The sequence below is a fragment of the Labeo rohita genome, chromosome 3, assembly GCF_022985175.1.
Source record: "Labeo rohita strain BAU-BD-2019 chromosome 3, IGBB_LRoh.1.0, whole genome shotgun sequence".
Lineage (NCBI taxonomy): Eukaryota > Metazoa > Chordata > Actinopteri > Cypriniformes > Cyprinidae > Labeo > Labeo rohita.
In genome coordinates, this window is record NC_066871.1 from 37,699,415 (window position 1) to 37,720,995 (window position 21,581).

The following is a 21,581-nucleotide window of genomic DNA, read 5'->3' on the forward strand; positions in this document are numbered from 1 at the left end:
TGCACTGGTCAATATATGCTGTGGTATGGCAAGCAAAATGTTATTAGTTGGGGTATGGTGACTAGTACTACTCTGGTTAAGTGGTTTAAGCATGTCAGCTCCCATATAGAATAAGCATATTATTAGTCTATCATCATCTCACATTGAAAGTACTATTCATTTCAATACTAAACAGTGAGAATGAGGGAGGAATATGGATTATACCTTTAACTGGACTCTGTTTACACACAAAATTACATCAAAATTCACAAAAAAACAAACCAAATTTGAATTTGAAACCAAAAAATGTGCATCTATTGACAAGGCTGTGTGTAGATTTTGAAACTAATACTAAGTGGAACGACAAGAGTAACTGGCCAATTGGCTGGCTAATGCTGGCTGAAGAAATCTGATGCTGCCTTCAATTGCATTTGGGAAACATGGACCATTTGATATTATTACATGTCACAGATTCAAATCTGAAACACTGTAAACCCAACAAAACTACATGTGAATTTCAAATCTGAAAATTATTCATTTCTATAATTTATTTATAGATGGTAAATGTATGTGTTACACAATTAGCAAATTGTGAAAGTTGAGAAATTAACAACCTTGTTGTCTATCACAGGTATCACAACTTCACATCATATAAAATGAAAATAACTTGCAAAATCATTCTTTATAATCAACTACAGACTTGCGTTCCACTCACTGGTCTCATACTGGGACAGTTTTCAATATTTTAAATCGACACGCCACTTTCAACGTCACAACTCGGAAACTTACGTATTATCTAGAATTCAGAGTTTCCCGCTGGTAAATATGATTTTGTTTGTTCATTCATGTGCTCAGAACTCAGAATTACAATATTTTACACTTGAAGTGCATGTAAATGCAATTAAAGGTCAACGTTCTCAATATGAACTCAAACTTTTCTCATCAAATTCCCCTCATTTGTGTCTATTTCTCCTCAACATTCTCCTCAACAATGCTTAATAGAGTTCTTAGTTATATGTTATTTAAGTTTCTGAGGCAATGAAAGAACAGTTTTTTTTTTTTTTTTTTTAAGTAACATTTTCATCCGAGTCACATCTTGGATCTTGGAAGCACATTTGGAAATTAAGGTTCACTGTCACAACAAAGGCAACCTCATGACAACTTCAAGCCATCATACGTGTTCATGAAACAACCGAGCAAATTTAGGGCTGCTCTCGTAACGAGGTTAACATCGCTGTAAGGTGTCAGCCATGTCTTCAAAATCCTTCCCACAAGCCTTGTCTGCTGTGACACATAGCATTTGGGATATCTGACAGAGGGATGTGGTAATGGAAGGTACGGCTCTGAGAGACATCAAAGCAAACAGGAAGTGCAGCAGAGCGGTGCAAGGGCTCTTAATTTGGCAGAGGTCTCTGAAGATAGACGTTCAAATGAAACTCATTAGCATACTGCTGAGGAGAGACGGCTAGAACAGGCAGACACATAAACACTTCAGCTGCACTAAAACACATTTCTGTCACTTCAAATGAAACAAATAGCTCAGATGCAAGCGATTTCCATGCCATTTTAAAATAAAAAGAGTCAGATGTACTATATAGAAACATTGCTGTTGAAAGGTTCTGGGTATGTATATATATTTTTTTTTGAGTCTCTTACACTCATTAAGCCTGCATTTATTTGCTCAAAACAGTCAAAACTTTAAAACTGTAAAATAATATTACAATTAAAATAATGATTTTCTATTAAAAAAAGATTTCTGTTAAAAAGTCATTTATTTCTGTGATGCAAACCAGAATTCTCAGCATCATTACCCCAGTCTTCAGTGTAACATCATCCTTCAGAAATCATTCTAATATGTTGATTTACTGCTCAAGAAACATTTCTTAACATCAAAGTTGAAAACACATCCGTGACACATTTTCTCAGGATTCTATGATGAATAGAAAGTTCAAAAGAACAGCTTTTTTCCTTAAAATAGACTGTTGAATTAATTTGCCTGTTTAATTGTCTGGCATGTAAAAATACTAATTCTACAAAAATAAAAAATAAATAAAAGTAACAGTAAAGCCACTTTGCAATCTTTAGCAAAAAAAGTGTAATGGCTAATGCTAATGGAAAGGAGACCAGAAGCCGTTTTTTTTTTTTTTAATGAATGTCAACGGAGGAGAGGCTTCACTTCGCTGAATAAACAGCTTTTTAGAGGAAACAGCTCATCATTTAATGAATTGACAGCCTATTGGCTAATCTTCAACATGTTATACACTAAACAATACTTTTGAATTTAACTATTTTAGACAGAGTTTTCACCGAAAAAAAAAGTGTTGCTTTTTTAAGAGAAAGCACTGACTTTTTGCGACAGATGGGATTCAGCTTATGGTACTTCCCATTCATTCCTATGGTATCCGTAATTGTGTCGCACAACTCTGAAATTCAGTGACGTCAAGGCTGTAATGTAATTGGTTGTTAAGGCACACGTGATCCAAGTTGACTGTTATGCTTTCTCCAACAGTAAGTAATACAGACCCTCTCATCTCCCTTATTACCTCGGGTTTGCATTATTTTCAAAGAATTCAACGGACTGCAGTCAATTATTCCCCTTATACTGCGGTTACTACGGACATCAATCAGATGATATATTTCAAGGCATTTGTTCGTTTTTTGTCCTTAAAACGCTATTGTGAGTAGGATTAATTTCTTACACAGCTCATCCTACGCCTCCGTTGCTAATTCCAAAATGTCATTTTAGACCTAGTAATGACGCTTGAGCTGTTGATAGCAGACTAATGCAGTTAATAATGTTTACACAGACAGACAGGCAGACAGACGGAAAGAGAGAGAGTGAGAGAAAGAGAGAAAGAGAGAGTTTAAGCTTGTGAAGAGTCTGTGCGTCTCTCAAAAGTGATCGGCAGCAGCTTCTCTACTAACAGTGAAACTCTAAGTTAATTTTCTTCAGGAACAGCGCCATTGTTACCTCGCTTGTGAGAAATGTCATGCAGTTGTTAATTGTAAGAGCAGCGCTAACAACATTAGCGCGTAAGGTAACGTGTGTGCAAAATGTATGTGTGTGTCTGTAAGGGAGAGAGAGTGGGAGTATGTGCTTTCCATACATAATAAATTGTAATTTTGTGGCAAAAACATGGAAATAATCTGTCGTTTTTATTTTATTGTTTACTGTATTTATTCATTTGGCCAGTGTCATTGTTGGTTTTGGTTATTTTGCTGTTTTAGAATGTAAGGACCTTTGCAATAACTGAAATCATGTGGCGAAGTGATATAGACGTAACGCATGTGTTTCCCTGAAAATAACTGCACACTTAAGAACGTTCGTCAGCCAATCAGATTCAAGCATTCAACGGCTCCGTAGTATAGCAAGCAATAAAACTGCAGAACAGTTGATGTGAGTCACTCTCAGGCACATAAATGAGGGCATGAACAGGGCACATGTACTCTTATCTGCAGTCTAGTCTTTTTTCAACAGTTCTTTGAAAGGTCAACTAAAACAGAGATAGTGAGGGAAATCTTCCAGACCCTCTGAAACAGCAACTGTTACTGTGTCAGCACACACTGCGGGCTACTAAAGACCCGCTCGCGTTCTGCTACTGCTCACTCTGTGACGAAAACATCCACTTCTGTTTTCCACCGCTTTCGCCCGTCAACTCAAACCGGAGCTGTCAGACTGTTTACGTTCCCCTTGCCAGCGGCTCACTAACTCCATCCAAGCTCATCCTTCAGTCACAGCACCGCTCACTTCATTTCTGGACATGGCAACACTCTCCAGATAAAGTGGCACCTGACTTCAAAGGCCCGAAGGAGACGAAGAAAAGACGGGCATAACATCTGCATTAGCCAGCTGATTTATTCTGTGCCAGTGCTGAAGAGGGCAGACACAAAGCTGTGCTATTAACAGAGAGCGGTTGGAGCGCAGTGGTGATGACAGACCTGTTAGCATTGACCCTTGAAGAAGAGAAACCCAGACAAAACAGAGCCAAATTTGGACAGGGAACGACGAGAAGACTGTGCGCTCCCAAACAGCCTCTTCTCTTCTTTGCATCAAAGCTCTTTGCAACTCATTTCACTTCTGTGATTTGATGTATTTAGTGAGAAAAGTAGCAGGACTTACTTTTACCCATACGGAATAGATTAGATGGCAAAAAGTCTTTTAATATAACAGGCGATTAGTGGGGAGAGGTTGAAAAATATGAGGGCTTGGCACTGTCAGATAAAGGGGAAAATTGCTCGAGGAGAAGAAAATGATAATATTTTTTATTAAAGATTACTTTTTTTTTTTTCTTTAACATAACATGCACTGAATCTTTTGCTATAATGCTGGCAGTTGTTGATCTCATACCCAGATTGCTTCTGGTGAGAAATTATTCAGACTTCCATTAGATTTAATGGTAATTACACCAGCTTGCGAATATTTATGTCTTGCTTGCTCATTAGGAGAATTAATTCAAGTAAATGCAGTAAAACAAATGTGTCTGTTTTTACTTATATTTAATTGGTTCATGTGCCACAGCAGGATTTACGCTATTTATATTAACAAAAAACGCTTTGCTCTCGAGTGACATGAATGACAATTTAAATTGTGCAGCTTGTTGAGGAGAGGGATCAGACTTATGATTTTCTCTGGTAGAACTAAAGGCTTGAAATTCTTTTCTACAGGTTTTTGTGAAGATGCACTGGAAATATGTTACTGCTGCAATGATGCATTTGAAGTGTTGCCTTGTAATGTTTTGTCTACAATAAAATGAACTGGAACATTGAAATGTATAGTTGATTCTAAACAAATTAAATGAGAAAATAAATTATTGGCTTTATATTTAATGATTACAGACTACTAATGTCCATCCATTCAGGGTTTCTCCAGCCTGTGTCCCAAGACACTGGGATAGGCTCCGGCCCCCTGCAACCCTAATGTGGATAAAGTAGTTTGGAAAGCGGATGTATGGATTTGGTGTAATTAATGTAAACTTGATTCGTCGACCACATCCAGTTAAGGTTATGTTACTAGAACTTCATCTGTTTAGTTTCACATGGTGTAAAAAAATGTAATGATTTGAGGTAACAGGTTTCGGCACAATTTTCTCGTAAAGAAGCTACTTAACAGGTAAAGACAGACACCTGCATTTTCTTCAGACTGATATATTACAGTTAAAATAATGATACTCTAATGATAGTTAAATCTGACTCCACAGAGGCTCGTAAGGAAGATTTCAGAGGAAGAGAGTGAGAGAGAAAATTGGGCAAAATCAAATATTCTCTTCACAGAAGAGCCCATAGAAAATTACCATTGACATTTTTATTTCCAGGGAGTACTGAGGCTAAACAGAGATTCTCATCATATTCCTAATGATCTGTAACAGAATACAGAACAGTACCCATGAGTACTGCACACTAGGTAGAGATCTCTCTCAAGAGGGCACTGTAGGTAGAGTGAGGGTGGAGAGCAGCTGGTGTCTGTCTGATGTCTGTCTGTCATCCCTGCTGAAACAAGCAGCTTAATTCAGACCAAACAATTTTGTTGGTCTAAGCTGGCCCCAGACTTGACAGCCTGGTCTTAGAGAGGCAATTAACATAAGCTAGTTTTGACTGCACATCAGTTTGTTTGTTTAGATGGATGTCCTTGACTATATGATACAAATGCGTCATCTTCAGTAATTCATTCTTCATTCTAGAAAGCATTTTAGCAGTTTTGAATGCCCTTAAAAGAAAGCATAAATGGAATGACCCACAACATAACAGATTTTGCTTTAATGCTTGGGTTGTTTCTAATTAATTAAGCATAATAACATAACACTAGCTATACATAATACATTTTACTACTACTGCTACTAGGGATATGCACAGATACTCTGAATTGACACCAGATAATCGATAATGTAGCCTAATCAATGATTGGTCATGTGTGATACAACTTTTTGCTGGGTTTGAAATTCAAGTCCAAAAAAACAAGTCAAATAATTAATTGTATCACTATGCCATAACGTTCGGGCAGTGTTGGGGGTAATATCATAGTTAGATAATCAAATGACTTTTTTTAATTAACTGGACAAGAAAATAAAGACAAGAAAATATCTGTCATGTGTCTTTTGTGTTTTAAGTTGTGTCTTTATTGTGTTTTCCCCTGACCTGGATTTCCTGTGTTTCCTGATTGTTATTCTGTTCACCTGTTCCTTGTTAATTATCCTCATTAGTCCTTCGTTTTGGTTAGTTCTTATAGCCCTGCCCTTCCGTAGTTTATTTGTCCTGTCTATGTTGTGATTAAGCGGTTGTTTTCCCTGGTTATCTGGATTTATTAAATACTCTGTTTGCTTGGACTTTCTGCCTCCTTCGTGTTTCTCACCCAGACAACCCGTTACAATATCTGAGTTACTTTTTAAATAAGTAATGCCAGTTACTTATTTTCTCCCATTTATTGATTGAAAGCTCTCCTATCCCCATGTTGAGAGAAATTGGGAGTAAGATGTTTAGTAAGACTATAGATTCAATATTCCTCAAAATCAATAAAAACAATGAAATGCAATTCAGAATATGATACAAACCTGCAATAATTTATAAACCAGTGTCTTTGTTGCTGGTGTTCGGTGATTCAAATCAATCATACTAATAAGCAAAAATTACTCAAGATAAACTAACATTTGTTCTTCTTTTTTTTTTTATTATTGCTGAAGAGTGTTGAACTTTCTTCTTCTGCTTTCTACTGTACAGACGTGAATTAACTTTTTTCAGCCAGAGGCTTTTGGTGTAAAAGGAGTTACACATTTGCCAAAAATACAACTTTTTATATTAAACACAAAAAAGCAAGCCCTGTCCAGATTTAAAAAGTAATATTGTAATGCATTACTTTTAAAAGTAACTTTTCCCAACACTGCTTTCGGGCACATATGAGAGCACCCATATACAAAACACATTAACTCTAACAGCACAAACGCGCACACACACATTGACTCTGGAAAGAGCGCAAGAAGACACAACGCAAATGAATGCAACAGACAGCTCCATCTTGAGAAAGGCTCTTTAAAGGTGCACCATGCAGGATTTTCAGTTGCTGTTTGTAAACACAAGATTCAAACTTGACTCTCCTCTCGGGTGGTTCAACACCGCCAGAAGCTCGGAAGATGAGTGATGACGTGTTTTGCAAACTTTTTTTGAAATACTGTGTTAAACATTCATTAATGGCATTTTTGTGTATATAAATAAATACTTACGCTGATAATTACATGACTGAATGCAGTTTGCAAGCAAGTTTACAAGCTAGTCTACAGTCTAGCTCTCTAATAAACGATAATTATCTCATCATAAAAACGTTATTACAATGCCTGTATCTTTCGAGTTACAGATAGCAGTCAATAAGGCAATAAGGCAACAGCAACATTAGGCAGAGGACAATGTCTCTGTAGACACACTTAAACACACGTATAGTAGATCATATGTAATAATTGTGAGGGATTTTTTGTCTATATTTTATTTTATTTTATTTTAGTGAAAATCCTGCATAGTGCACTATTTAAAAAACATGATCCGAGTGCTTTTCATGAATTTGGTCGCTGTTTTTGTTCAGGGTACCTCATGTACCTCATTCCTCTCTCAGTCGAGGTTTTGGAGCAGCATGCTCAATTCGCAGGTGACCACAGGTCTGGTGTCTCTCATCACGAGTTGCAAAGCTCTTGGTCAGGTATCAGAAGCCTTTTCATTGTTACACATCATTAGACATCTCCCTAATGCTTCCAAGAACATGCACTCTCTGGCCTGGCCCTCACGTTCGCTTCCCACTCCACTGCACACCAACCAGCTCCCACGGCCAACCGTCCATCAGTGAAGCCATCTGTGAGCTCACCAACAGCCCTACTGTCAGCCTGTTCGGAGCATGCTAACATGCTTGTTTTAGCCAGTTTTCTTCATGTTCTCATGCTGTCCTCACTTCTCTGCGTGCAACACATTCTCCAGTGAAGAAGTAGATCCAGACAGGCAGGTTACTGCACGGACGGAGGTTAGAGCCGTCTGGAGCAACACATGCTGACTGCAATGACACTTAATTAAGGACTCAGAATATGTAACCATGTGGTAGGTGCTTGGAAACAAGAAGCAGTTATGACAGGGTCGCATTAGCAAGAAACGTGCCCGCCAAAAGCTCTAACACAAGGGACAGTGATACCTCTTGAATAACCTTCACCCTGATGACTGCTTAAAGGCTGACGGTCATTACGTGTGTGATCCGTACAAGACCCAAAACATACTCTACACAACAACACAAGAGATTCCTGCTATACAGGACTGATTTGATGTGTCACTGAGTATTAAAATGTACAATTCATAATTCTTGCTTTGTTAGATCATAACAGAACTGTTACATAAGTACCATATTTTCTGCAATACACGTCACACGCTGTGATTTATGTAATGAAATTAATGGCATGCAAGCAAAATATGTGTAAAGTTCACACATTTGGAAAATGCTGAAAACTAAAATGTTAAAAATAAAGTAAATCTGGCACTTTCTAACTGCATTTTCAAATGCTCATTAAGCAGGATGTAGAGATGCTGTTTGTGTGGAGCAGAATTTGCTGCGATTCGAGCCGTCCAACTACTGAAAACATTAGAATACAGTGTAAATAAACACAATGCCATGGTTCACTCAAAAACACAGAAATGATCAGACTAAATCACAGACTTTTTCAATCTCATAATCACACTAAAGCTGCGATCACATTTACTGTAGCTCTGTGAAACGTTGCAGCCAAAATCCATGGAATCCTCGTGTTCGTGAGTTTCAAGTAACAGCAAAAAAGTTCCCCATGTAGATTTCACTCATATTTAAGTTGGTCACGTTAATTCAGCATCTCTGATCCGTGTGAATTGTTTATGTCACTATTAATAACAGCACAGACATTCGAAGGAAACTTTATTGCTGCCCCGTTTGTACTGGTTTGTTACCACACTAAAGCAGAAATTCTAGTCCCTCTAGGTTTTTGTGTTTGCAAGAATTAATGCAAACTCAACCAATCATCGCATCTTTTGGGACAGATTGCATTCTTGTCTTTTTTCACAGTGTTTCCACAAAAAAACCCTCCCTGAGGTGGGAAAGCAGTATTAGCTAATCAAAATATATAACTCCAAGTCCAACAAATTTATCAATATGCGTTCAGCTTTCTTGTCATTATAAAATGCTGCTTCTGTGAAAGGCTGAACCATTTTGGGCTGCATAAACCAGAAAAAAGTCCCAATAGGACTAAGGAATGCAATGCATGCTAAGCATGTACAGCAGGACCGCATGCTTACAATGCGTTGACCAACTATTCGTGCTACGTACTTATGTAAACTATGTCTCTAGTCCAACACTGCAGAGGTCTTTGGAAATATATTCACTGTACCCACACATCCTGAAAGACTTGACCATCTTTCATGGCAAATGTCCAGTCGACAGGAAGATACACAAACACGATACACAAGATACCTTTGCCATCTGTGACCATCTGAGTCTGCCAGCTCTTGTGTCATGCTGTAGATATGCTCAACGATTCCCAAGAGTCAAGATTAAAAGATACATCATCAATTATAACATAAACATCAACGATGTTAGGGGTCAGTATCCCCAAGTTTTGTTTTTTTTAACTATGTAGAGTATGTTATTGCACTTTCAAGTCATGTTTTTAACCCTTTGTAATGTGTCTGAATTATGGATCTTCAGCACTGCTCTTGAAGAGTTTACCGTCCTGGGGGCAGATGTACAAAAATTGATTTATCTTAAGACATTTCTTAAGCTAAGTTCTTAAATCGTAAGAACATACTATTTTTTCCTTAAGAAGAAATTACAGTTTTATCTGGTTGAATAAATGGCAGTTCTTGCTGAAAATTAACTCAATGAAACGCTCAGCTTCAGGGTTTTAATGTGTCATGATTTTAAATAGTGACTTTTAAAGAGACTGTCTCAAGATGGAGTGATCTGTTTTATTCATTTGTGTTCTCTCTATCAGTCTTGTTTTTGTAGAGCTGTTGCTAAATTTTGAATTTAGCAAAAAGTAGCGTCACACATAATCATGATTGATCATTATATTATCAGTCACTGGCGTCACTTCAGAAAACTCATGTACAGTCCTACATATTATATGTGGGCTAGTGTTATGTTGTTATACTTAATTTCAACAATTATTTAAATCAGCCCAATAAATTCATTAAATCCTTATCTTTTGGGATTTAAGACAAGTCTGAGGCTATCTTTAAGAAGTTATTTACGATGCTTTTTAAAAATAATTTACTCACTCCATTGTCATCCAAGATGTCTTTCATTCTTAAGTCGTAAAGAAATTGTTTTTTGAGGAAGACATTTCAGAATTTTTCTCTATATAGTAGACTTCTATGGTGCACGTGAGTCTGAACGTCCAAAATGTAGTTTAAATGCAGCTTCAAAGGGCTCTAAATAATCCCAGCCGAGGAAGAAGGAAAAATCGTCCTACATCGCTGCAGAAGTACCAACCCAGTGTTTACAAAGTGAATATGCAAGGAAGGCCAAACGGCCTTTACAAAAAAAGGTAAAATAGCGATGTAGGACGATTTTGAAGTTGGAGGAGAAAAGGAGATGGGAGTTTTTTGACATACCCCAACTGTCGAAGGGGATCACAGAGCATCACAGAGCTACACAAGATGAGCATTTTAGGTTAAAAAGTATAGAAATTGTAATTTTCTTTTAGAAAATAACAGATCATTTTGCTAGATAAGACCCTTCTTCCTCAGCTGGGATCGTTTAGAGCTCCTTGAAGCTGCATTTAAATGCAGGCAAACTTAGCTGGTCCAGGTGTGTTTGATTGGGGTTGGAGATGAAATCTGCAGGACGGTAGCTCTCCAGGAGCAGATTTGGAGACCTCTTCTCTAAATATTGTTAAAAAGTTGGGGATTGGATGCAGTTTAGCAGAAATGGACAAGCAATATTAGTTTTAATAGTTTTGCTGGTCATTTCTGTTTCTGGGGTGTTGCACTGGTCAGCTTTGCCCTGAGTAAAATCTCACCGGTCTAAATGAGACGTCCATTTCACTGCACATAACTGTATATTAAACATCAAATATGATTTGATTTGCTGTCACATTACACAGCACTTCACTTTCAGTGTGCAGAGACAAATTGCTTGATTTGTCACACCTGGTTAGGACACGGTCTAATAGTCCAGGGAACTTGAGAATTAAGACTGCTTACCTGGCATTTTTTTCTTTGACCTACTTGGAGTGGGCTTGTGCCAATTCATTTAAAAGTAGTTTATTTGAAGCTACAGCTGTCTAGAGCTGCAAAGTTTCTGCTCTTCCTACAATCATCAACCATCTTATTAGCTGATATATCCTATTCTAATTCATCACTCATCATCAGTCATCAAAGGTGTTTAGTGAGGATCAGGTCTGGGTTTTGTGCAGGACAGTCAAGTTCTTCACAAGAATGTTGTAATTTCCAAACAGAACCACAGAATTCTGCAAAACTAGACTGCAGCCATATAGTGTTCTTTAAGACCCTTTCGGATTTGGGAACTGCCATTTATCAGAAGCCAACAATGACAAGGCGGACCCAAGATCTAAACAAATTTGACAAAAGACCCTTACAAAACGCCAGAGCTCTGGCAAGGCCAACACTTTCCACATTATCCAGATGCTGTGCTCCTTAATGGCACAATGATAAAATAAACTGAACATGATTGTACTGAACATCCTCATCTGCCGAGAAGTAGTGTGTAGTAGAGTAGTAAACCCTGGTAAAGCTCAATACATGAGCTCATGCATCAGTGACAGAATCAGTGACACTTAACCACAACCTCTCATTACAGCGTACACACCCACCCCACACACACACACACACACAGTACCTTGGCACTGGAAGCCTTGTTTTCCAAATCCCCTGTAGAGTTGCATTTGAAAAAGATAGAAAAAAAATTTGCGTTAGTGACTAAGCTGCCATACAAAACAATAACTATCACTGTTTTAAAACAAGCTAAAATGCTTCCCCCCCTTTCCTAGGGATTTTCTAATTTTTTAAATGCGCAAAATAAACTCTTTAACCTTAATGCCTGTAAAGGTTGAAAAGTATTAAAACAGGCTTTAGGTATTAAAATGCCAAACATCTGTTCAGCAAATCCAGTTTCATGATATCATGAAATGGTTTTCTGAACATGCATCAGCATCTCATCATCACTATCTGTAACTGACTGCCTTTAAGTCTAAATTAAACATTATTACTTATTTAATGATTTAATTCTTAAAACAACTGAAATATTATTATTACTATCATCATTACTATTATTATTGCAAATGACAATAATAGCATATAATGTAATGTTATGTAATGTCGGATAACTACAATAACTATTACTGACAAAGACATGATGACACCTGTCAAAACAAACATTCAAGACTGATTTGATGTAAGTGGTTTTGCAATTTAATACATATAAATTACTCATTTATTTAAATGTTACATAAATAAAGAACATCCGAAATAAATACATTTTCCCCCCTAAGTTTAAACACAAACTGAGAGTGCAAACATATTATCATGCTAATTTATTCATGTAGCCTATGCACCTCAATTTCTTACGAAAGGCAAAAGAGTTTTTCATGTATTACTGAGGAAGACCGTATTATGTTTGCCACTAAAAAAAAGTAAGAAATGATTGACACCTGTCAAGCCAAACATTCAAGATTGCAATTTCTCAAAGTTTCATCTGTAATGCATGAGAGTTAAATGCAGAGTATGTTACCAGATAAAGTCGGTGCAGTGGCTGCAGAATGTGGGCTGCTTGAAGAACCGAGCGATAAATTTGTGGTTTTTAACTTCGTGCACGTTCTTCTGTCGCAGAGCTCCTTTCCGCGCGAATCGATTGACTGCGGCGGAAGAGTCATTGATCTGTATCAGATGATCAGCCATCGCGCCGCTATTCCTCAGGTGTGTGTCTCCTCCGCTGCGCGACGCGTCTACTGTACGCGTTCAGCTGCTTCTCTCCTGTTACAGCGCGTCTCTCTCACTTACACTGACGTCAACGCTCTCCATCATGCCTGTCTCTTCGTCACCTTAATACGACGGTGTATGACGCCATCTCGTGGAAGACAATAAGAACAAAAAAATCAAATGAATTTTAACTGTTTTGGTTAATATAAATTCATATTTGTATCAATTAGTTAGTAGGCTTACAAGTCGAACTGGTGTGCCTTCAAACGGATCTACAAGACCAGTGGCCTGTTGCACAAAACCCTTAATTTAAGAAAGTTTGTGCTATAACTAACCTGTCTCTAATAAATGCAATTCATCCTTTGTATGTAAATAAGTAAATAAATAAATCTTAACTAAATGTAACACGTTTATACCAAATGGCAGTTATTATGTACTATACAGTAGTTAGTATAGGATTTGTTTCACATGCAATTTTATGGTTGCTAGGAAACGGAAACGCTTCTCGCGAGAAACGGAATGAAGCCACAAATAATGAGCACTTTTCCGGCGTCATAGGGAGTAAAAATCTTCAAATTAAAAGTAGAAAGCGCAAGTTAACATATCACGTAAAACATAAATTAGAAACAACAATTAAATAAAGTTTTCTCAGACAGTGTGAGTGATTTCTGAATTTTAAATTTTCCATCGAGTTTACCCAGTTAAATCACTTGTGGTACAGCGTTTTAAGGTGAACATGGCAGACACCTGTTTTTGTTTGTTTGTTTTTGTAAAATTTCCAATGAAACTATTAAACATTTATTTTTGGAATGTGCTAAGTCACACGTATTTTAGAAAGAACTCAATCATTTATACACAAAAAGCTATGATTTCTGTTAATTTTGTAGAAGCTAATATTGTGGTAAAATGTTTTTAATTTGATGGTGATAAAAGTTAAATGGAATGAGAAATTCCAAAAAAAAACAAAACAAAACAAAAAAAACAGCTGTTTAATATGTTTAAATTGTTTTCTCTTTGTATTATTTTTCATCTTTTTCATTTATTTATTGTGTTCTTTCATATATTTGCATTGCTACTGATGAAAAAAAAAATCTGAATTTTAGAAAAAAAATATATAGAGAGAGAGAGAGAGAGAAATATATCTATATCACAACAGTTAGTCCTGTAATGCTGTATAGCAAATGACCGAATATGTTATATGTTATAAAGCTGAGTATTTGCATCTCAGCTTTCAATAAAAAAGAAAAGTGTACAAAACAAAATACAAAGTTTCACGGTAATAGGAAAAATCTGACATGTGAGACTTTTATTTTGGAATATGAAAGGTGCGCGTGATATGTGACTTCACAGTGTGTCAGTTTGAAACCGTTTGGGAGCGTAAAGTAGCAACAAGTGGAGGAGCAGCAACGCACAATCACAGCTACTGTTGATATTAGCAGAAAACGTTATTATTCAAAATGATTTAGCGCACAGCAAGTGTTTACCTTAGATTTAAGTTTGCATTCATACTTACGTTTACATTAGCACTTTATATATCACAGAAGTAGCGCTTGTCAATATATGTGAATGAGTTCTGCTAACTGGTGAGCTAACAAAATGATGAAAAAAATAATATATATCTTTACATTATGATTTAATATGAACTATTATACTACATCACATAAATATAACTAATTATGCATTCATAAGAATTTTAGAAGCTTGTCACTGGAGTGGATATTGTAGATTGACAAATTATGACCTGTCTGTGACTTATGATTGTCTGCTTTGATAATTAGCTGGAATATGTACCAATAATACACGCCTTGTTTTTTAAATAATGCACAGTAAAGTGCAGGATGTTTTAATTAGTCTTTTCTTGTTTTTAGAAGCAACATGACTGATCAGGACTGCTTTGGGATTCTGGACTCTGAGTTTGATCATTACCTGGTGGACATGAAGCCGTATGTGCTTAAACTCACTGACAAGACAGGTGAGAATGTGTACCATTAGTATAAATATGCTTAATATATTTAATTTACATTTATATAAACGTACTGTGTCTTTGCTGACTTTTGAACTGTAGAGTGTGTACACTGTCATTTCACAAATAAGACCAATAAGAAAATGCAAATAAGAAAATCCTACTTAACAAAAAAATACTTTTACAAAAACACATTGCCCCAGCAGAACGCCAGAGTTGTGCGCTGTGGATTAAAAAGTTGTGTGATCCTGTGACCTGTGGCTCTGGACTGGCTGGAAGGAAAAATCGTAACATGTACGCCCGACTACTTCTGCACATGCTCAGAAAAGGGGTTTTAGAGGGTCCCTTTACCCACAAACCTGAAGCAGGCAGCCTCAAGACTTTACCAACGTACATGGTAAATACTGCACTGATGCATGCGTTTATCCTGATTTTCATTAAGCAGCATTACATTATAAATCAATTGTTGACTAGTGTTTTTATTGGTTTGAGACCTGGAATCAGCTGTGATTGTTGAACATTGTGAGTTTTGTGTGCTTTCCTGTTTTTAGTCCATCTATTTCGATGAGCCGTTGCTGGGCAGGTCACAGGAGCAGAGATCTGCAGTGCTGCCAGACTGGGTATCTGGGGAGTTGGGTCAGACTGATGCCTCATGGTCCACCTCGCCCCTCTCAAACACACACAGGTATGAAGCAGATTACTGTTACACCACCTGTGTTGAGGTTAGGATTTGATGTGATTGATTGATTGCATTTTTGTGGCCATATCAGTTGGATGAATGAATAATTGTGAATCTTGAATCTTGAATCATGAAAAGGACCTACAGTACATGTCCTTGGTAATACTGTATTTTACCCCAAAATCAAAAGGAAAAAACAAGATTTGATATTTTGCATAAAGACAACAAAACCTATTTTAGTACACAGGCCTTTACAGGCCTGAGTGATTAAAAAAATGCTGATGATACTACTATTACTACTACTAATAAAATCAGGAATTAAAGTCCCTATGAAATTAAAATGGAAGTTTTTTGGCTCTTAGTATTAATGTTTGTTAACATTAGTTAATGCACTGTGAACTAACATGAACAAACAATGAATGACTATAGTTTTATTAACTTAACATTAACAAAGGTGAATAAATACTGTAATAAATGTGTTGTTCATGTTAGTTAATACATTACCTAATATTAACTAATTCACCTTATTGTAGTGTTACCAAAATTTTTAACATTGATAATAATAAGAAATGTTTGTTGAGCAGCAGATCGGCATATTAGAATGATTTCTGAATGATGTGTTAGCCTTAAGACAAACTATAAGCTAGTGTGTTTCAAAACTGACCAAAGTCGCATTTACAAGATATAAGCATTCACAACTTAGAATCTCTATCTTCCACCACTATGAATCACCTAGATGCTCTGTAGAGTCCGAAGTGTCCCGAAAGTGTACACTATAAATAGACGCTGAAGCTCCAGCTGAAATCAGTCACTTGTTCACAGAGTTAGTATTTTCTGTACGGTGAATGGTGCGTAGTGGGATAGGGAACGATTCAGACGGTGTGAATATGCTTTCTATTGGGGTGAAAGAAATCTGGTTTCACGCTGTGTCACACGAACCACCACAGTGCGCACACTGCTCCAGTCCAGAGAAATGATAGCACGGAGCAGATCATATGCAGATCGGCGCAGACCATAAAACATATCAAACCCATTTGAATTCTACACAGAATGGTACAGTATATTTTATAGCAACATTGATGAGATTGTGGTTTCCATACACTGTCATATGAGGCTTTAAAGAGCTCAACGGCTCTGGCTAAAGCTGTGATATAAACAAAATGCTACTGACTATTTAAAAAAGGGACGGGGCTGCTTGCTATGACCTGCCCTGTCTTCCTGTTTCTGTTGAAACGTGTATTTCAGAGCACTTCATTGGACCTTTAAAGTTACCATTTTATATAGATGCTTTAAATGATTTCAATTTCTGAAAAGTTTGAAGGGTTTTGTTGTTTTTTTTGTTTTTTTACAGAAATGAATGCATTTATTGAGAAAGCATATGTAAAGTTAATCAAAAATGATAGTAAGAACATTTATAATATTACCAAAGATTTCTACTTAAAATATTTGTTTTTCTATTAATAATTACATTTTCAGTAACACTTTAGTATAGGAAACAATTCTCACTATTAAGTAGTTGCTTATTAGCATGCCTATTCATAACTTATTGGCTATTTATTAGTACTTATAAAGCACATATTCTGTATGACTATATTCTACATCCATAGTCTTACCCAATACCTGAACTTAACAACTACCTTACTAACTACTAACAATCAGCAAATTGAACTAAGAATGAATAACTCTTATTTATTTATTAATCATTGTTAATGTTTATTTCAACATTTACTAATGCATTATTCAAATCAAAAGTTGTGTTTGTTAACATTAGTTAATGCATTGTGAACTAACATGAACAAACAATGAATGACTATAGTTTTATTAACTTAACATTAACAAAGGTGAATAAATACTCTTATAAATGTGTTGTTCATGTTAGTTAATACATAACCTAATTTTAACTAATTCACCTTATTGTAGTGTTACCAAAATTTTTAACATTAATAATAATAAGAAATGTTTTTTGAGCAGCAGATCTGCATATTAGAATGATTTCTGAATGATCATGTTGTGACACTGGAGACTGCAGTAATGATTCTAAAAATTCAGCTTTGCATCACAGGTAAAGATTACATGGTAACTATTAACTATTGGTAACTATTAACTAGTCACTTATTAGCATGCCTATTATTAACATATCGGCTGCTTATTAGTACTATTCTGCATGACCTTATTCTACATCTCTAATCGTACCCAAAACCAGAATTTAACAATTACCTTACTAACTATTAATAAGCAACCAATTAGGAGTTTATTGAGGCAAAAGCTGTAGTTAATGGTTTGTTAATAGCGAGAACTGGACCTTAAAATGAAGTGTGACCGATTACATTTATAAAATAAATTTAAATAGTAAACAGCTATTTGTATTGTAATAATATTTTACAGTATTATTTTTTTATGCATTTGGCTACTATAAAAGATGTCTAATAGCTTTGTAGTGTAATGTACATTCAGCCAGTAATTATTGCAAAATAAACCCTTTTAGGGTGACACCAGCATGAAGCCAATCATTTGGTAATTACTTCTTTCCCATTTAATAAATAAATGATTAAATCCAATGTTAAACTCATGACAATATATTATTATTATTATTAACAATTATTATTATCTATATTATAATAATTATTTAAGAAAAAAAAATTATATGTAAATTTATATGGAGGAAACTGTTTACCAGTAGCTCACGATAGTTTGAAATCATTTAGGGCTCATACAAATATACTGTATTTAACCACCAAATGCAGCAGCTAAAATATTTCAGAGAGTCATTGTAATAAGAGCAACATTTCATCAAGGTCTAAGGTTTCCCATATTAGATGAAGATCTGATCTTCATGTTGGTCAAATTTATGTAGAAATGCAGAACATTGACAAGCTTTCTAGCTCAACTGTATACAATTACCATAGTATAAAATTACTTACACCAAAATTAATAAAATCATAATATTATTGCCCTTTCACAGCATGGACACAAAACAAACAAAAATTTCAAAATATCTTTATTATGTTCCTCACAAGAAAGAAAGTCAAACAGGTTTGGAATGACATAATTTTTTTTTTTTTTTTTTGGGTGAGAAGTCACTTTAATTCGGAGCTTTCCACAAGGACTCATGATGGCTTCATTAAAACCGGGCCTGTAGAAAATGAAATAGTCGCACGCTCAGTCGACACTCTCACAGCACTTTTATGTTCATCTGTGTTTGTTCACTGCACTGATAAGTAGCTTCATGCAGAAGCGGTGCCCTCAAAACTCCACAAAAAAGCTCTGCAGATTTCCTATGAAGTGGAACACCTGTCATTCACAAAGCTCTACACATGCCCAGCCCCACTGTCAACGACCTTCCTGTTCTCTCTGACAAAATCCCATTAAACTGTCACTTACGACTCCTACTGAGCTTTAGCTATATGTTTTCCTTCCTAAAAATGAGTGGCAGTGTTGTCTCTCATTGTTGACTATAGAGCCAATGTCCTCCTATGTCTTTTCCCTTTAGCCAATAGCTCTGTAGCCCCATTCACACCAGTATGTCATTGCTCCATGTTGACATGTGAGAATCCATTCCATTTGTTGCCAGAAGTCACCAACTCTCACTGAAAATAAATGAGTTCAGGTTACTCCAAGTTGCTGTAGGTGTGAACAAGTCTTCAGGAACACAAGTAATCTTGTCCCAGAAGAGAAAAGTACTTGGATGAATAAATTTAGTGCCAGTGGGATGTATTATGAAAACACAATGTTCTTTAAGTTCTCCTCCACTGCAGTGTTCAGTTCAGTGGTGATCTGGCTGGTCTTTAGTAATGTTATTTGCTGAAGATAAAAGCATTCTCTGAAACTCACTTTATCTTGGAAGCTAGAGCCAAGAATCACAAAGTGCTCCTTTGAGCTCTGTCTTGTAAGACTGTTTCATACACTCCACTTCGCATTAAGGAATAATGTAATAACTGCACATGATGTGACAAGTATTACATTATTATTGTAATAAAATGTTGATAATGTTTTAATTTTATCTTGAGCTCCTATCTTTCTTTCATATATCAATGTACTACAAATTTTGACATTATGAACACACTAAAACCTTGCAGCATAAGTGAAACAGTATTTACAATATAATAATTTTCTCTCAACATAATAGTTATGTGTCCAAAACAATTTTTAAATAGGTTTGTTACATTAAACATAAGCCTAAAAAAATTAGATGTTTACAGTGTAGGCTATACTTTATACACAGCGTTTTTATCGCACACCAGTATGTGTAATAATACAACAGTAAAACTACAATAATCATAGTGATAAAAATTGCATGTTTTATTTTTAGATCTTGTGCATTTTGTAGATAGTTTAAAACTAGGTTTTGGATGAGATTGCTGTTGTTTTGTCGTGTCGCTCTTGGTGTGAACAGGCCTTTTAACCTCAACTATGCAAGACAAAATCATTGGGAAAGACACATGCTTGTGTTTAGCCACACAAATGAGTGTTTGGCAATGCCAGGCCTGTGTTTTTCTGCACTTTCAAGTCATGACTCAAAGAGTCCATTGACCCTTACAGCTGAAGATTAAACTGCTTCTTCTGAAATTAGAGATCTTTCAATTGAAGCAGTCAGAAGATAGAGGAAGTCCATCTGCTTGAAAGCCTGGACTTGTGCTTCAGTGCTTAAATTTGGAGAAGACCATTAAAGGCATTTAGATCACAGACTCAAGTCCTGCTGGAGAAAATTGCAGCCGTGTCTTTTATGTGTCGCTCTCATTTAGATCAGATTAAAGCTTTGAGCTTTCGGCTCTTCTCTGATGTGGCTGTGTTTGCTTTCAGTCAGTCAGTCAGGTGATGATATAACAGTTCTTCTCCTTTTGTGGTTTTCATGGGTGAAAACAATTGTCATGGGAGTCTCTTTTTTTCGTTCCTTTTTCTTTATTGTCTTTAATCCGTTGCTATTGAACATTGTTTGAAGTTTTACTGCTTTTGTGTATAATCGCTATGTCTGTATATTACATTTGAAACACAAGTGGTGATGTTTTTTTAGGAGTTGGACATGCTTCTTTAAGCCATAAAGTTTGATGTTTTGTGCTTTTCAGACTTTATTTCCTTATTTCTGCCTGTACATTGCAGATTACTAATGTGAAATGAAATGTGAAAAATGAAAATTCTAAATTGGGTGACTAACAAAAACAAAACAAATATATTTTCTTTAAAAAAATCCTATTTTAGGGCATTTAAGACCTTTTTGCATTGTTTTCATGGCAATGAGTATATCATCACCGTATTGCCAGTAGTCTGTTGTAAAGCCATATGTGACCCTGGACCACAAAACCAGTCTTATGTTGCAGGGGTATATTTTTAGCAATAGCCAAAAATACATTGGACGGGTCAAATTTATCGATTTTTCTTTTATGCCAAAATCATTAGGATATTAAGTAAAGATCATGTTCCATGAAGATATTTTGTAAATTTCCTACTGTAAATAAATCAAAACTTAATTTTTGATTAGTAACATGCATTGCTGAGAACTTCATTTGGACAACTTTAAAGGCAATTTTCTCAGTATTTTGATTTTTTTTCCACCCTCAAATTCCAAATTTTCAAATAGTTGCATCTTAAGCAAATATATATATATTTGGAATAATTTAGAAAAAAAAAGTGAAGTACTTCTATTTGAAATTAAATTATAAGGATTAAAAATATTAAATAATTACAAATTTAATTCTGCAAATAAGGTGATTTTATATTTTGTGGTTTTTTTTCTCATATTACGTAAGTTTAAATATCATCTGTTGTCATGAAAGTAATGGCACAGAGTAGTTTGAACAGTTCCATGTTTGTCCACCTGATGGCGATCTTCACTTAACTTTGGCTCTTGAAGTGTCTTTAAGTAATAGTACAGTACAGGACAATAGTAAACAGTCAGTTTTTTTAATTTAAGTAATTTCATTGTTTGTATAAAAATATTAATCCCCATATACACTAGCAGCATACAAACAATTACTAAAAAGCACTTAAACTTATAGCACTACCCTGGAAAACCAGCTACGACACCAGTGCCTTAATGTG

At 35.8% G+C, this 21,581-nt stretch overlaps 2 protein-coding genes across 4 annotated transcripts in view; one reads left to right on the forward strand and one right to left on the reverse strand.

Annotated features, from left to right (window-relative positions):
- The window catches only part of prkcab (protein kinase C, alpha, b), a 171,867-nt gene extending 158,904 nt beyond the window's left edge, over positions 1-12,963 (reverse strand). Inside the window, 2 exon segments of the mRNA XM_051106600.1 lie at positions 11,825-11,856; positions 12,716-12,963. Coding sequence (XP_050962557.1) covers positions 11,825-11,856; positions 12,716-12,882 — 199 coding nt within the window. The 5' untranslated portion in view covers positions 12,883-12,963.
- Positions 12,964-14,281: 1,318 nt separating this feature from the next.
- The window catches only part of cep112 (centrosomal protein 112), a 186,593-nt gene continuing 179,293 nt past the window's right edge, over positions 14,282-21,581 (forward strand). For 2 of the 3 annotated variants that reach the window (XM_051106590.1, XM_051106592.1), the window contains exons 1-4: positions 14,282-14,486; positions 14,772-14,875; positions 15,070-15,263; positions 15,418-15,551. In XM_051106590.1, coding sequence (XP_050962547.1) covers positions 14,779-14,875; positions 15,070-15,263; positions 15,418-15,551 — 425 coding nt within the window. In that variant the 5' untranslated portion in view covers positions 14,282-14,486; positions 14,772-14,778. The remainder of the gene's footprint in view (positions 14,487-14,771; positions 14,876-15,069; positions 15,264-15,417; positions 15,552-21,581) is intronic. The other variant, XM_051106591.1, reaches the window with a different exon arrangement.